Source organism: Lepidochelys kempii, chromosome 9 (assembly GCF_965140285.1).
Source record: "Lepidochelys kempii isolate rLepKem1 chromosome 9, rLepKem1.hap1, whole genome shotgun sequence".
Taxonomy (NCBI): Eukaryota; Metazoa; Chordata; order Testudines; family Cheloniidae; genus Lepidochelys; species Lepidochelys kempii.
Genome location: NC_136388.1, coordinates 32,103,338 through 32,119,265, shown reverse-complemented (window position 1 = coordinate 32,119,265; position 15,928 = coordinate 32,103,338). Strand labels below are relative to the sequence as shown.

Below are 15,928 nucleotides of genomic sequence, written 5' to 3'. Positions count from 1 at the left end.
CAGTGGGAGTTTTGCCATTGATCTCAAAGGGAGCAGAATCAGGCTCTTCTAGAGGTAGGACTATGAGGAGGATAGATAGGGTACACAGCCCACTTGTTTGTCCAGGAGTTCCTGATTTTAGAAAGAGCCATAGTCCTCTCTCAGGGAGATTAAAAGCCCCTTCGAATATGACATTCCTTGTGTCAATGAATATTACTTAGCACCTACAGAGTACTTTGCATTTTATTAAGCGCTTTACAAACATTAGCTAATCCTCAGAACACTCCTGTGAGGTAGGTAAGGTTTATTATTCCCATTTTACAGATGGGAGGAGCTCCTGGTTCTCAGGCCTCTCTTCAGACCACTTGATCATGTTGACTGTTACAGTCAATAAGACTTGCTGTGGCTATCTGGGTTATTACTGTATGCATTATTTGGTGCTATAAGGCATGTGGATGTCAACCCAATGACTTTAACCAGTCATGAAATGCAATAATTCCTTACAATTGCACAGCCTGGAATATTGTACTGCAATGGAATTTATACATAAAAATAAAGCAAACTATCAGATTCACACTTTCGTTGGGTACTGTTGACATAAACATGATAAATGAGGCTGAATTCAGCACAGACACAATGAGCGGGGAACTTTAAACAAATAATCAACTCTCACATGAGAAAACATAATAATGATTCTAGTTCTAACTGCCAAATCTCTCCCCTGGCATGCAGACTAGAACTCTGTGTATCCATACCCTTTCACCTTGTTTCCAGAGCTCAGATGCTAGCCTTGCTGTGAAACAGCTGTGAGCTGGCTCAGCATTCTAGATTCTAACATACAAATGGATACACAAGCTTCCCACGTGAAGAATTCCAGTATTGCCATAGCACTATAGGAGAGTTTCTACAGACCAGCTGTGTAACTCACAGGAGTAATTTCTACTCTAGTTCACATGCTACATGTAGTTGGGAAGCTTGTCATTCCTCATGGACATGTCACTACCTAAGCTACGGTGCTGGGCACACATTCATTACAAAATAATGTTGTGTACCAACATTCTGTGTAGCAGCAGCCCCACACGTGGTCTGTGCACACCTGCACAAGTGTGTCAGGATGGGGACCATTGCTGGGCCAAGAAAGGAAAAGCATATAGAAAGCATAGGTCATGCTTCTGAGCCCTAGACACCAGCCCTCCATGACTCCGTTCACAAAAGCTCTGAAAAGTACCCACTCTTCAGGACTGGAGCAGAAATCTTTCACTCTCTGCTCTCTATGCTAGGTGTGTGTTTTCTGGCAGGTGCCTATACAATGCCCTGCAAGATTTTGTCCCCTACAATGCCCCCCAGGCTCATAGCTATTAGAAAGCAGACCTGCTGTCTAAGCTCTAGACATGACTGTGGATGCACTGAATTCTCTTAGGTATGATTGCAAGCCTAGGAATGGTTCCTACTCCAATTTAAGCCAATAGGAGTTTTGCCATTCACTTCAATCAGAGCAGAAATGGGTCCCATAATTGAGGGTGGTTTATCCCACTGCTGGCCTCCCTAACTCAATTATATTTTGTCTATATTCATTAAAAACTGGCCATCAAATATATCAGATTGTGTTGTTATCCACATATGTGCCCTTCAACAAATAAATATAAACATTCAAGTAACAGCTCCCTAGAAATTCTGCAGAGAAATGTGGCAATTATCATTGTAACCATTTAATATTAATCTGCATTTAAAACAAAAAGATATTAGTTATAATTCTGGAAAGCTAGGCAGACCTACCTGTACTCACTCACCCTTTGATACATCCAGTGCATTGACAATATAGTAAATCAGAAAGCTGCATTTGCGATCAGCATTCATAAATCATTGAACAGATGGGCTTAGATGTTAAATACACCTCAAAACTTTGCTGAAATACAAATGTTCAGAATGAAGCCATGTCCTGAATATTACCTAGTGGTGCCTTATTGAGCACAAATCTATAAATCAGGTGGGATTTACAGCCACGATTTATGAATGGAAGTAAGATTCCAGTTATACTTGCAACCATAGATAATCCAAGCCCATGTACTGTTGTCTGTAATGGGGATATATATAGATGATCTCACATTGCCTAACTGCAAATATCAAATGTATTTTTACAAGTTAGCCATGGCCTTTTTGACATTGCTTCTCAAGATGCCCTCTACATTGTTACTGACAAGCACAAATAAAACTCATTATGTAATATGGTTTAAAGTCTTTCTCTACATTTGGATTATACTCTCAGCTGTTTCTGAGCTGTCTCTTAGCATTGAGAGTTGTTCTTCCTGGCCTTTCTGATTTCTCGTACGTTTCTTCATTACTGGTTGGATGCTGTAATGCCATCTCTTAAAAAAAATCTTTGAAAGAAATAATTTATTTTGAAGCTTGGATGAGCCATCTAACTAATAAAAATGTCTTCTTTTAATGCGGGTGAATCACACCTGAAACATCAACATTAATCTCAAACTCACTGTATATGTGCATAATATATGTAGATGTTCTAACAGTGTCATGGGTCAGATCCTGCAGTGGCTCCACACTCAGGACTCCCTTGGAAGTCGGGGAGTTTGGAACATGGTGCAGCTGCCTGAGCTGACTCTGTATTTATCTAAAAGATTTTCAAAACTTTTCAGTGTGAACCACATCTTTAATAGAGAGACTGGTCCTTGAGATAATCTCCCCTCCTACTGACTACTGTGCAGACCACCTCCTATCTTACTGGCAATTGAGTAACACCACTGGGGAAACTATAATCATTTACATGGATAAGTAATATCAGGAAAATGTTTAATGTAGTTTTAGCATCTTTTACTGCAGTTTAGCAGCTGGAAACAAGGAGACAGGCACATGGGACCAGCCTGCTCTCTACAGACCATCAATAAATACTCATGGACCACAGTTGCAGAACCACGGATTTACACAATTTAGTCACATGCTTCATGACTCCTCAAGTGGCTCTTTCACAAGTTGTGTGTTAGCAGACCCATGGCTGACAAAGAATGAATGTGATATATTTGTGTTGGGCCATATCCTATTAAATACTGTAGCTCGATAAAACCAAAACTACGATAATGTAAAAAATATGTAGGGAAATAAGGTGAAGTGTACCCCCTTTTCCCTCTATTATCCACCTCTTGGGTCATGAGAAAAACTGCATCTCATTGGGCCACAACATGCCTCAATAATCACCAGATGAATGTCATGGAATGGGGAAGGATGAATTCTCTGTCTTAAACAACCTCAAAAGTAGGCAGTGAAGAGGAGAATTTATCTATGGATTCAAGCAGCCCTAACTCATGATAGGCGTAATCCTCCTTGCCAGATTGAAACTCTCTCTGACTTCAGTGAAAGTTTTGGGTGCACAAAGACTGCCAACTGAGTCCTATCTGAAAAGAGTGGAAGAAGTCATTGGACCAACGGGTCTTAATGGAAGCCACACTGGAAAACGTCTGCTTCTGCTCAGGCACAAAGGACTCTAGTGATAAGCATTCTGGGAAATATGTGCAAAGGCATAAATGGGAGTTTAAATGCACCACTTCCATTGACTTTCAGTGGAAGTGGAGCATCTAAAGGGTTTTTGTGTCTTTGAAAATCTCCTTGTGTTATGAGAGCGGTGGTTTTTGGAGTGACCCAAGCCCTCCTCAATGCCAACTGGCAAGGGGGGTTACAATATTATTCTGATTCTGGTATGTACATTCTGGTTCACCAAAAAATGTTATGTGAGGTCTTAAACGAAAAGCTGGGTCACACTGCTCATTGTCATTGTTGTGAAATGTAGGTACAAATACTGTACTATGTAAGGAGTTCTGTATGTATACTGAAAATATGTTCTTAGAGTCTGTATTACAGCAGGGGTGGATAGAGGTTTCCTGTCAGACAAGGGATGTTTATTTATGTATTCTCTGTTGAAATGTAAATGAAGTATTTTGTCATTCACAAAAGTATTCACAAAAGTATTTTGTCATTCACAGTGGGTCTTCCATCACCTATCTAAGATGAATGCAGATGGTTATAAGAATTTCAGCAAGAAACTAACAGAGAAACACAGCAGGGGGAAGAGAAACTTATCTTCAGATATACTTCAAAGGTTTGCTGAACTATATTTGGGGAACAGAGTAGATACCCCACCATCCTGCATTTAGGAAGTAAATGGGCAGTGTGTTTACATTAATGAAAATGGGATCACAACCAGCCTTCACTGAAGATGTTGAAAAAGGCTTTGGGTGAGAAACTTCATTCGACAAGGAGGCTAAGACAATAGTTGAGTTTAGTCTCTAGAAAGTGTGTTATGATTTTGTTTTATATGTAACCTTTGTGTTTCCATTACCCTTATTCACCAGCTATTGAATCTCTGAAAATAAATTTATGGTTGTTTTTCACTATAAATATATCTCAGTGCTGTGGTATTAAGCAAGGTATTGATCCTGTGTTGAATCAGAAAAGTTGGTGTGTACACTGTTCTCTTGGGGGCAGAAGACCAGGTATTTCTGTGACATGGTATTTAGTGGATAAGGGGTTGGACATTACAAGGGAACACCTCAAAGGGTTTGGGGATTGGGCTGCACCTATTGTTAACCTGCAAGGTAAAGTAAGGGCTGGTATAGCCCAGAAAAAAGTACTTGTGTGGCTAACAGGCTGGTGGTGTCAAGGAGCTAACACCCAGTTAAGCACAAGCAAGTTTCCCTCTCTCTGGAGGCAGGAGGATAATAAGGTGACTCTGTCCTGGGTACCTTGAGAACCATCACAGGAGCTCCCTCTATATATGACAGTCACTGATGCATTCAGCCTTCAAAATCATGTTTGTGTGAAGACTCCAACCTCAAATTAAGGGCCTGATCCTGCAATCCCTACTCAACCACAACACCCTTTGATGACAATGGGAGTTTTTTCCTAAATCAGGACTACAAGATTGGGCCCCAAATACTTAATTAGGGCTTGATGCATCATATCTTAAAACAAATGTATAGGCAGAAATGTATTTCCACAGGTAGAGACGAATCTGCCCTGTATAATGAGTAGTTAAGTTATTGTGCAATATAAGACTAGAGTTCCAGTAAGTAGCGACATCATACATTTTTAAAATGGAGCATAACAAGTAGTTTGCCACCTGAACTTTGACCGTAATTTCCTTGTATTATATTATTGCATGCTTGTTGTTTGTCCAGTCATATAACCTTAAAATATTTCTGTTTAAAACCCCATCCATTTATAATCTACAAAATCTTTATTAGTATCAATAGTATGTTGTTAATAATTAAGTCATCCCTTTGCTGATAATACCTGGGTTACTGTGCAAAGACACTGCAAATTTGTATTTTTTTAAAAATCTATTCATGGGTGTTGTTAACCTGTAAACTGGAAGAGTCACCCAATTAAAACTTTTGGCCTCTGAAACATCCACAGCACAGCCACTTAGGTAGGGCTTTAAAATGTCCAGCTGCCGCAGAGGTAAACTGAATTATGAAGCAGCAGGGGAAGGATGTCAAAATATAAAACTGAGTACTTATCTAGAGCCAGATTCTGCCTCCTATAACGCATTCAGTAGTTCCTATGCATCTTCTGTAGTATCTTATTCTATAGTAATCTAAGGTGACAGAATCTGGCCCCAACTAACTAAAGAGCAGAAAAAGAGGGGAAGCAGAAATCAGGTTAATATACTTAATAACTTTAAAAAATAAATCAGATGTTGTTGGATTAGGGTCTTGAGGGTGAAATCATGTTCTCAGCTCCACGAACCTCCTATTGAAGTCAATGGGAGCTTTGTGTGAGTAGGAAATTAGGTTTTGGTTCTCCGGGCTTGATCCTCTTCTGGTCCAATGACTTCAATGGAACTGTGCCAATTTACACCAGCTAAGAATCTGGCTCTGTATTTCTATTTTGCCTTGGAATGACTATACCAACCATTCAAGCTTCAGTCACACAAAATGACCAAAATCCCTTGATCAAGTTATAGCTCCCTAATAGTTCACAGTTGTTGTTTACCTTTCTCTCTAAAATCTTAGCTGTAGCTTGGTTGCCACAAAGGCAATAACACTAGGGGGAAAAAAACTATGGACAGCTGTCAACTTGTTTGCATTTAAAATCCAGTTCCAGTGCATGTGACCTCAAAGGGCTATTACAGTAGTACAGAAGAAGAACTTCAGTGCATAATCTGCTAGGGAATTCCACATAGGATTTGATTAAAAATCTGTGTGTATAATCCTGATGCCGGTGCATATATTGCTGATTTAAATAATCTCCTAAACAGTCTAGAGTTAGTAAAGGGGCCTTCACAGTTCATGCATTCTTTTTTTCTAGTAGATTTAACAGTAGTGCTAAATGGTTTTACCTTGTGTCCTAAACAATCTCCTAAACAGTCTAGAGTTAGTAAAGGGGCCTTCACAGTTCATGCATTTTTTTTCCTAGCAAATTAAACAGTAGTGCTAAATGGTTTCACCTTGTGTCCTAAACAACAATGTAGGAGTAGTTATAAACAATAGTGCTTGATTTCTTCCCTTGGGAACCTAGTTGTTTTAAGAGTAATAGTAGTATTCTAGCAGTTCAGTGACTGACAGGAGGAAACAACCACTTTCAATAGAAAGGTACCAGGCTCCTTTGTAGATTTCATTTAAATTTTGCAGCATCCTCTAAAAAGAATAAGAACAGGAATCACAATAGGAATAAATATACCTGGCCACTTAGTCCTGTTTGCAGAGATCTGCAACGTTCAAAAATTTCCTTATGACCATTCCCAGGCAAAGCATTAAGAGCAGCATATATCCAATGGTGCCTAGGAAGGTAGGGGAGGCAGGTGGGGATTTGAGGAACTGCAACAGCCCTTCTTCTAGATAGTACATCTGGTCATAGATGCTGAGGAAGGTGAAGATGTGGAAGAGCTGGTGGCTGTGCCCGATGATGTCAAACAGCCCCGGCTGGATCCTCTCGGGGATCTTGCTGACGTTGAAGAAGGCGGCCACCAGGAGCCAGAAGTAGCGCCTGTAGAAGTAGACGAAGAGGGTGGGGTTCTGCCCCCGCAGATCGAAGAGGAAGCTCTCCAGCATGATGGGGCAGGCCATGCTGAGGGGCATGGCGAAGACGAAGGTCCGGATGGCGAAGGGGTAGGCGCACCACTCGGAGCGGCTCTTGCAGCACGCCACGGTGCAGGTGACGGCCAGCACAAAGGCCACCGGCAGCACCAGGGCGCTGTAGAGGGCGATGGGGAGGCTGCAGTCCAGCTGCCAGCCCAGGCGCTGCTGCAGGTAGCGGCTCATGGCCCGCGCGTCCAGCAGGCGCAGGCCGGGCAGCAGGTAGTAGGAATAAGCCACGGTGCTGGCGAAGCCGTAGTAGCTGATGGAGGCGTAGTCCAGGTAGAAGAAGGCGGCGCGCAGGCGCAGCGAGAGGCAGCTGAACACATGGGCCGTGCAGCTCATGGCAAACGTGAGCAGGACGCCCGAGGCGTAGCACCAGAGGGGCAGCAGGAAGGGGTGGTGGAAGGGCAGCTCGCCGGCCCCGCTCAGGAAGAAGAGCCGGCAGAACTTGCTCAGGAAGAGGAGCAGGGGGATGAAGTGGGTCCAGAAGTTGAGCGTCTCGTTGGTGGGCTGCAGCACCGAGGCCAGGCACTCCTGGGCGCTGCAGTGCAGCCGCCGGTAGCCCGACAGGATGAAGCACTCCACGAAGTCATCGGGCACCTCGTCCCAGCGCAGTAGGGGGGCAGAGGGAGGAGGGGGAGGCGCCTGGTCCTTGGCTGCCCGGCCTCCAGGCATGGTGCCCCCCTCCCCAGCCCCCTCGGCCAGCCGCGGCGCTGCTCCGCTGCGGGGGTGGCGGCGGGGGCGCGGTGGGGGGAGGAGAGGGCGCCTTTGGGGCCCCGGAGCCGCAGCCGCCGAGCCGGAGCGGGGCTGGTGATGTAAGCCGGCGAAGGAAAAGCCGCTTTCCCCGCCGCCGCCGGAGGAGGAATTGCAGTGGATTTGTGCTTCTCCTCCTCCTCCTCCTCCTCCCCCCCAGCATCGCTCATTGCAGCAGCGGCAGCATCGCCCCAGCCGACGCGCGGAGGCAGCTCCTCCTGCAGACGAGCCCAGCCTCGCGGTAATTCAGCCCCTGCCGCTGGAGGAGACCGAGACCCTGCCCGGCTGGGGGCCCCGAGTCCCCCCGGGAGAACGCGATGCCTGCTCCTGCTCGGTGCACGCCTCCCCCGCCGTGCCGGTTAATGATTGATGCGCTGTGAGCGCAGGCGGCGGGTTCCCCCGGCTTGGGCGGGGGGAGCCATTGATTTGTAAGGCCTGGGACAGTTCGCCTACCCCGCCCCCGTCTCTGAACACCCGATACACTGTCAGCCGGGGGATGAATTTTCCACTCCTCTCCGCGGTGCTGTGGTTTGCATGTCACTGTCATCACGGTCTCTCTCCCTCGGCTCCCTGTCGCGTCCTTCTAGGCAATTCACAAGGCAGCCACTTTGGGGAAGGGAGGTTAAGGGGAGGACGGTTTGGGGAGAAATACACAATAGGTGCTTTGAAACGGGCACGCTATTGTATTGTCTTTTTTTAAATTGGCCACATTGGAGTATAACCGACACAAGTGGAACATTAAAAAACCTTACACATTTTAGTGTGTTAAATGCACAGTCATACTAAATGCATCAGATCTGACGCATAAGAAGCCCTGACAACAGTAAGGAGGGGGCCCACTGGGAGAGAAGAGACAGCAATGCCAAAATCGGGAACCGCTGACCAAACAAAACAAAGACCTGGCAACCCCCTTCCCGTCCCCTAGGCGAGCTACCTGGTTAAACTTTAATTCATTTGATCTTTACACTCTATATTTCAATGAATACATCAAAGAACCATGCTGGCCATGTTTTCTTTTGGTGACATTGTACTATGGAAAGGACACCAATCTATGTAAAAGACTTGCGGTGAAATCTTTATTCTGCATGCCTGGGAAGAACATATATATATATACTGTACTTATGGTATGTAATGTGAACAGGAGCTTTCTGCATGCTGTGGGATAGTGAGAATCTGCAATTGGCTTGACAGCCGAGGCTCTGGATTGATCCTTAGATAAATCCTACATTTATCAACCATACAGTTATGTAATTGGTACAGTTACATAATCAGAATGTTAAAAGTGATAGAGAAAAATGCACTGTAAACATGTAACTACACTGAAAGGTAGTAAATATAAGACAGTACAGAAAGTTCGGTAAGGGGCTGCAGGCTCAGGGTCGTGGTCAAATGAATAGGATGTTCTTTGCTGTTCTGGTGTGTTTCCCCTTTTTGTTTGTAATTTGAACAAATCTTTCAAAAACACTTGGCAACTGTAGACCATTCTAAAATAATGTCTTTATCACATTGTAATACATAAAGAACAAATTTTCTACATTGTAATCATGTATAGTCATGGTCCTTTTTATATAATCTCTTAACATATTTCAGGTCCCTCCCATAGTCTTCAGGTCTTCCCCTGGTCTTCTTTTCTCAAAACTCAACATGCCCAATTGTTTTAACCATTCCTCAGAGGTCAGGACAGGTTTTCTAAACCCTTTATCATTTTTGTTGCTGTCCTCTGGAGTCTCTCCAGTTTGTCCACATCTTTCCTAAAGTGTAGCACTCAGTATTGAATACAGTGCTCCAGCTGAGACCTCACTAGTGCAGAGTAGAGCTGGGACAGTTATCTCCTGTGTCTTTCACTCCTGTTAATACACCCTAGAATGATATTAGCCTTTTTCACTGATGCTCACATTGTTGACTCATATTCAATTTGTGATTCACAATAAACCCCAGATCCTTTTCAGGAGTATTATCACCTAGCCTTTTATTCTCCGTTTTGTAGTTTTGCATTTGATTTTTCCTTCCTAAGTGAAGTACTTTACGCTTGTTTTTATTTAATTTCATCTTGTTGGTTTCAGATCAGTCCTCTTCCCTTTTTGTTCACTCCTCATTTCTGTTTTTCTTCAGCAGAACCTCTAGGGTATATATTCTATCCTGATATATTCTGTGCATCCCTATTGACTTAATAGTGTAAGTCTGGGCAGAATTTGACTTTACTACAGTAAGGTTAGATCTAAATTCCTACCCAGACTTTCCTTCCTATCTGTTTCCACACTGACATCAATGTTAGATCTAACTACCTGGAAGATCAATTAACTATTCACAACCAGCCAAAATGGCCACACAGGGCTACTGCAGCTGGTTAACCTCAGACTCAGATTGAGTTAAGAGAATATTTGGTGGTAGGACCCTGACACTGAACCTCCTTACTAAAGCAGAAGCAGAGTCCAGACATAAGCACACTTGGCTCAGAATTCCATACCCACTTGTTTTGTAATGCCTTCCACTAGGAATGTCTTCTCTCTTCTGGACAGTATTTTTAAAATTAAAATGGCAAGTAATTCTTTCCTAGCCAGCATTCAGTGGAAATAAGGGATACAAGGAGAGTAAGAAAGAGAGAAGAAGAAAAAGCGAGGGGAAAAAAAAGTAATTTAGATTCACGGAGACAAAGTTCTTAGAGTTTCCTTTGTGATGTTATAGGTGAAAGTCTTTCCTGTGGAGAAGGCCAGTGCACCTCTTGTGCCCTCAAAATAGGGTTTAAATGGGACTTAAAGTGACGCACAGGCTTTGTTCTGTCCTTCTCCCAGGGGGTATGTTTTATCCTATTAGTACTACCTAAACATTTGTGCCTGGTTCTTATATACAACAGTGAGAAGCAAAACGGAAACAGCTAACAGAGGTACCTATCTTCTAAGACAGTTTTTGAGAGTGACACATGCTGATCCATTATCCCATTATTGTTAGATGTACAACTCAGCTATTTATTCAAGTTCATCTATTTTTTTCTCCCAAAAGAAATAATGAATTTACCATCCTCTTGGGGACTTATTTAGCTAATACATCACAAAAATATCACTTATAACAGTCTGATTGGATCTGTGTATACTGAAAATTGAAAGGAGATTAAGGACCCAATCTTGCACTGCACAGAGATGTTACTTCTGTAGGAGTTGTGAGTGCTAAGGAATGCAGGGTCAGACTCTACCAGTACCCTTTCCAAGAGTCTGATAGCAGCAGCCTTTATGTGCACACCTCCTTGGTGTGGCATAGGGGGATCCTACACATTTTTCTCAGTGGGCAATATTCTTAGGTAGTTAGAAGATAGTTTTTTTTCTTGAGTAAACATCTGTGCTGATGTTTAATCATACAAATATGCATCATTCTGATAATTTGGTTACTGGGGCCTCTCCTGATTTCTGCTCTTATCCCTTGTCATGTCCATATCAACTCCTTAAACGGCTATCCTGACAGATTTCAGAGTAACAGCCGTGTTAGTCTGTATTTGCAAAAAGAAAAGGAGTACTTGTGGCACCTTAGAGACTAACCAATTTATTTGAGCATAAGCGTTCGTGAGCTACAGATGAAGTGAGCTGTAGCTCACGAAAGCTTATGCTCAAATAAATTGGTTAGTCTCTAAGGTGCCACAAGTACTTCTTTTCTTTTTATCCTGACAGATAATTTTACAGTGAAGTGATTATTATCTTTCATAATAAATCAGTACCCAAAATGATTTAATTTAGGAACCAGGATAACTTGCCTCCCCAGAGTTCTTTTTAGACTGAATAGACAGGAATCCTTGCATAATTTTCAGTTTTATCTCTCTGGTGTGACTAATTACACAGACTTTATAAACAGATTGTTGTTATGACACAAATAAAATGTGAACATGGGTCTCTTGGACCATGGATGTTCCAAGATGCCACATGCACCTAAAGGCCATTTTTTAGTTCAAGCTTAGAAAAGACGGACATTATAAAGGGAGTGAAATGACTGAGATAATTAAGGTTGCATGATAGTTTTCATTCTAATCCCTTACATTCAGGAACTTTTAAGTTTCTGACCATTTCATCTTCTGAGTTGAGTTTTTCCAGGCTTGGTCTGTGCCTGAAGTTAATTTTTCTTTTAAAAGTTTGAAATGGTTGCATTAATTATGGCTGCAAGCAGACTGGAAAATATACTTTTTACATTCTAAAAAGATTAAAAATCATGTAGTGGTTTTTTTGAACAGCTCACCAGAATGGCTGGGATAGAAATTTGATGGGGAAATAGCCTACTCCCAGGACAAATATTATGGTGAAATTAGGTTTGTTTTGACTGAGCTATGAGTTTTTTAAAATGGCAGTAGATTTGTATGTGCTTTCTTGCTCTAGGACCCAGTTCTGTCACCCTAACTAATAATGAGCCCAATCCATTCCTCCCAGAGGAGAATACTGCTTGTCCACATTTAGGGTGGCAAAACTTTTGGTGGCATGAGCTTAACCCAATTGGCTCTCTCTTATGTGCCTCTCCTTGTGATGCAGATGCTTTGGACATAGGCATAGGTTATTGGGAGCGGACTGCTGCTGGACCCCAGGAATGGATGATAAGTGCTCTCAAAATATTACTGCCTGCTTCTTCCCTCGAGAAACTACCTATAATGGAAGAGCAGAAATCAGGAGAGGCCCCAGAAGCTTACCTAATTTGAAAAAAAAATGCTGACAGCTCTCTCTGATTCATTACCCCAGACAGAAGAGAATGGGATTATCACTTCCCATTATCAGGGACCTGAATTAGTACAGAGCACTTATGCAGGACTAAATTCTCAGACAAAAATGACCATGGGGGCTGTGGCTATAGAACACCTAACCTGGAATGAACTAGTTGAAAAAATCAAACAGGCAGGGGATTTGCTGTGAGAGACTGGCATCTTAAAAAGATAAATCAGCAAAAAGACTACCTCAGAGCCAGTACACGCGATCACATTTGTGAATAATGTTCCTCACTCTGCCAGTCGCCTTCCCAATGATAATCCCCCTATTTCCCACAACCCTGGGCAGCGCTGACCCAAGGAGACTCTTAGGAACATCATTTGGTTCTTCAACCTCAGACTTTCTGAAGGAGGGTCAAATCCACTTAAGAAGGCATGAATATCTCTCACATAGCACCTGTATGCTCCCTTGATTGGAACTAGCCATAAGGGTTGGGATGAATGGGTAAGAATGTGGCAAGGGGTCGACCAAGTAAGTAGAGTAAAAAGGGAATTAAGTGATTGGATTGAACCTATAGGAACAGGAATCACTTTAGTTGATGCTGCAAACATAGAAGTTCTGGCTAATAAACTATCATATACCACCAAAAATATAGGAAAGATGGGAACCCCATTAACAGCATCTTTGAAACAGTTAAGTGAGGAACAGCAAGCAGTTAATAAGTAAAGTATTTCCTGGGTGGGAAAGACTCATAGAAAAAGATTAAGAGTTAAGAGTTAACACTTCATACAATCACCACCAGCAAAGCTTGCAGTTATTCTTGAGAACTGTGACAGGCAAAGAAATTAGAGTAATCCACCCAGTAGTCTCACTGGAATTACAGATTAATGATAACTCAGTAATGTATTCCAGAGATCCTAACACTTGGGCTTGGCAGAAGGATAATGTGTGGAACACAGTAAATGTAAAGGGTTTAGGAGAAAAGAAGGTTTGGGCTATATCTGTGAAGACCAAGCATTGGAGGAACATGATGAATGATTCTTCCCACAACCTGGGAATAAGTCTCACTGTTCCTTCGATGTTATCCAGGAAGAGGGGTCTGTTATTGTCTATGTTGGTAAAGCATGTGTGTGTGTAAGAACGAGAGGTAATATTGTATTGATTAATGGACATTGGATTCAACCCATGTGCCTCATGTTAATCACTGTTTCTGTAATGTAACCACTATTGTTAGCTGTGATATTACGTTTACTGTGCCTATATGGACTGTACAACATTTGAAAGCCTATCCTGAGCTCTACAAGGAGGTTTCCCCCATTTCTCTGGGGATGGGTCTCACTGCCATTAAGGGACTATTAACTCATCCCACCTTAGAAACTGAGCTGCAGAAGCTCCAAACTTTGGGGGAAAATGGCAAACTTGAGATTCAGCACCACAACCAGGAGATCTCTAGGCTAGCAGTTACAGTTAAAAACAGAGGCCATCACTCCTGGTGGGAGCCTTTGTTTGGGTGGAGCCACAGTGCAACAGATCTTTTGAATATCATGCTTCACTCCATTGTGGTGATCATTGGTTTCCAAATTATACTAGCAATTGGTCTGGTTCTACTGGTTTGCTGGATCCAGCGACTGATGCGGCAGCTGCAATGGATTGAAGATGAGACCTGGAACAACGGAGTAAGGATATGATGGGGATACTCGCTCAGTGCAAGCACCCCATCAATGGGGGGACTCGTTACCTATCAGCTCTGTGTCATTGTGTTTGACTCACAAAAGACCTTTCCCTCCACCCCCCACGCAGCCTCTGCTTGAACCAAAACTGATCAGAAGACTTATAAAAAGCAATGAAAAGGCAGTGGGAGACACAACTAAACCCCTGGGACAAGGTGACAAGATTAAGGAAACTCCCCTAGCCTCATTTGCATTGAAGATGGAACAGGGAGGCATCTCCAGTAGCATACAGAATGGAGAACAGAGATTCCAAGGCAAGAACTGCATGGAACTCTGGGAGGAGAAAAGCAGGGAAGCACTGCATGATGGGGGATCTCTGCTCCAGATATTATTGAACCCATGCCTGTACATACCAAGCTCAGTAGTTATCAGACCAATTCTAGTAATAAATCCTTTATTGGTAACCAAAATAGTGAAACTCCCTAATTGCATGGTGAGCTCCCTCCAAGGAACACCGCTCATAGCGTGGAATGATCAGTTCCTATTGTCTAGCCTGCACAAAACAACTTTGGTATATTCCCTTGAGCCACCAGTTTACCCATAAAGAAATCTAGTGTTCTCCCTTGAACCATTGTTGTTTCCCTACAAAAACCCCTACCCATGCTCAAGTAAGTGTTCTGATGGCTGGATCCAAAATCTGCATCAGTTCCATGGGGACATCATCTTCTCCTGACTGATTGTACTGGGGGCTCTGCTTGTCTCCAGCACTCCGGCCTCTCAGCTACCACCACCACCATCTGAGACTCCTGATCGATTCAAGCTTCCTGGAGTGGTGAGAACCCATCTCTCTCTCTCTCTCTCCTCTTCTCCCCCACCCCAACCTGTGGGTGTTTTTTGGCTTCCTTATTCGCTCTGCAGCAACGCTTCTTGTACCTAAACTAAAAGAACCCTGCAGTGCCCAAAAATTGATTCAAGCTTCACGGAGTGGTGAGAACTCAGCTCTTTCTCTAGGTATAGACTTCTGACCCTGACTTGTGTGATCAATTATAGTTTTCTAAAGCTGACTTTTATAATCAAGTTTAAGTTAGATTTAATATTATAACTGTTTTTTGTTCGTTTGGCTCCCCTATGGTTGTTACCTGGCAATACATAACTTTCATGGTTAAGCTGGTTGCTTCTCTCTCTCTCTCTCTCTCTCTCTCTCTCTCTCCCTCCCCTCCTCGTGGGTGTTTTTTGGTGTCCTCATTCACTCTGCAGCAACACTCCTCATACCGAAGCTAAAGATTCCTTCAGCGCCAAAAATCCTGTGGGGTTTGCTCATCAAGTGGATTACTACTAGAACAAGTGTAACGTGAAAGTGAGGATAGGGACGTGCTGAACCTGGGGCATATGACGGTGGCAGCTTGGAAGTGTTGCTCGCCCCAGTTTGCTCAGGAGTACTCTATGCGGTGCGGTGCTCCTGGCATAGGAGGGTGACAGCTTGGAGGTGCTGTTCCACCCAGCCTGCTGAATCCAAGGGCCTATGAGGGTGACAGCTTGGAAGTGCTGTTCCACCCAGCCTGCTGAGTCCAGGGACATCTAAGGGGTCAGCTTGAGAGTGCTGATTGACCCAGTCCTCTCAGACACTCTCTGTTAATGTGTGTGTGTGTGTTTGTTTGATTCTGGAGTGGAAGAACCCAGCCCTGTGGAACCTCGGTCCTGCAGGATAGTGTTATCCGAAATTGGGCCAGCTAGTAAGCTTAGGGAGGACTAATGACCACCAGAG

General features: G+C 43.3%; 1 protein-coding gene across 1 annotated transcript; it reads right to left on the bottom strand.

Moving 5' to 3' along the window:
* Positions 1-204: 204 nt before the first annotated feature.
* Positions 205-8,002, bottom strand: PAQR9 (progestin and adipoQ receptor family member 9). The gene has a single exon (XM_073359768.1). The coding sequence runs from the start codon at positions 7,740-7,742 to the stop codon at positions 6,678-6,680; it is 1,065 nt and encodes a 354-aa protein (XP_073215869.1). The 5' UTR covers positions 7,743-8,002; the 3' UTR covers positions 205-6,677.
* Between the last annotated feature and the right edge of the window lie 7,926 nt (positions 8,003-15,928).

Coding starts and splice junctions, on each gene's coding strand:
- PAQR9 (XM_073359768.1), bottom strand. CDS start 7,742: ATGCCTGGAGGCCGGGCAGCCAAGGACCAGGCGCCTCCCCCTCCTCCC.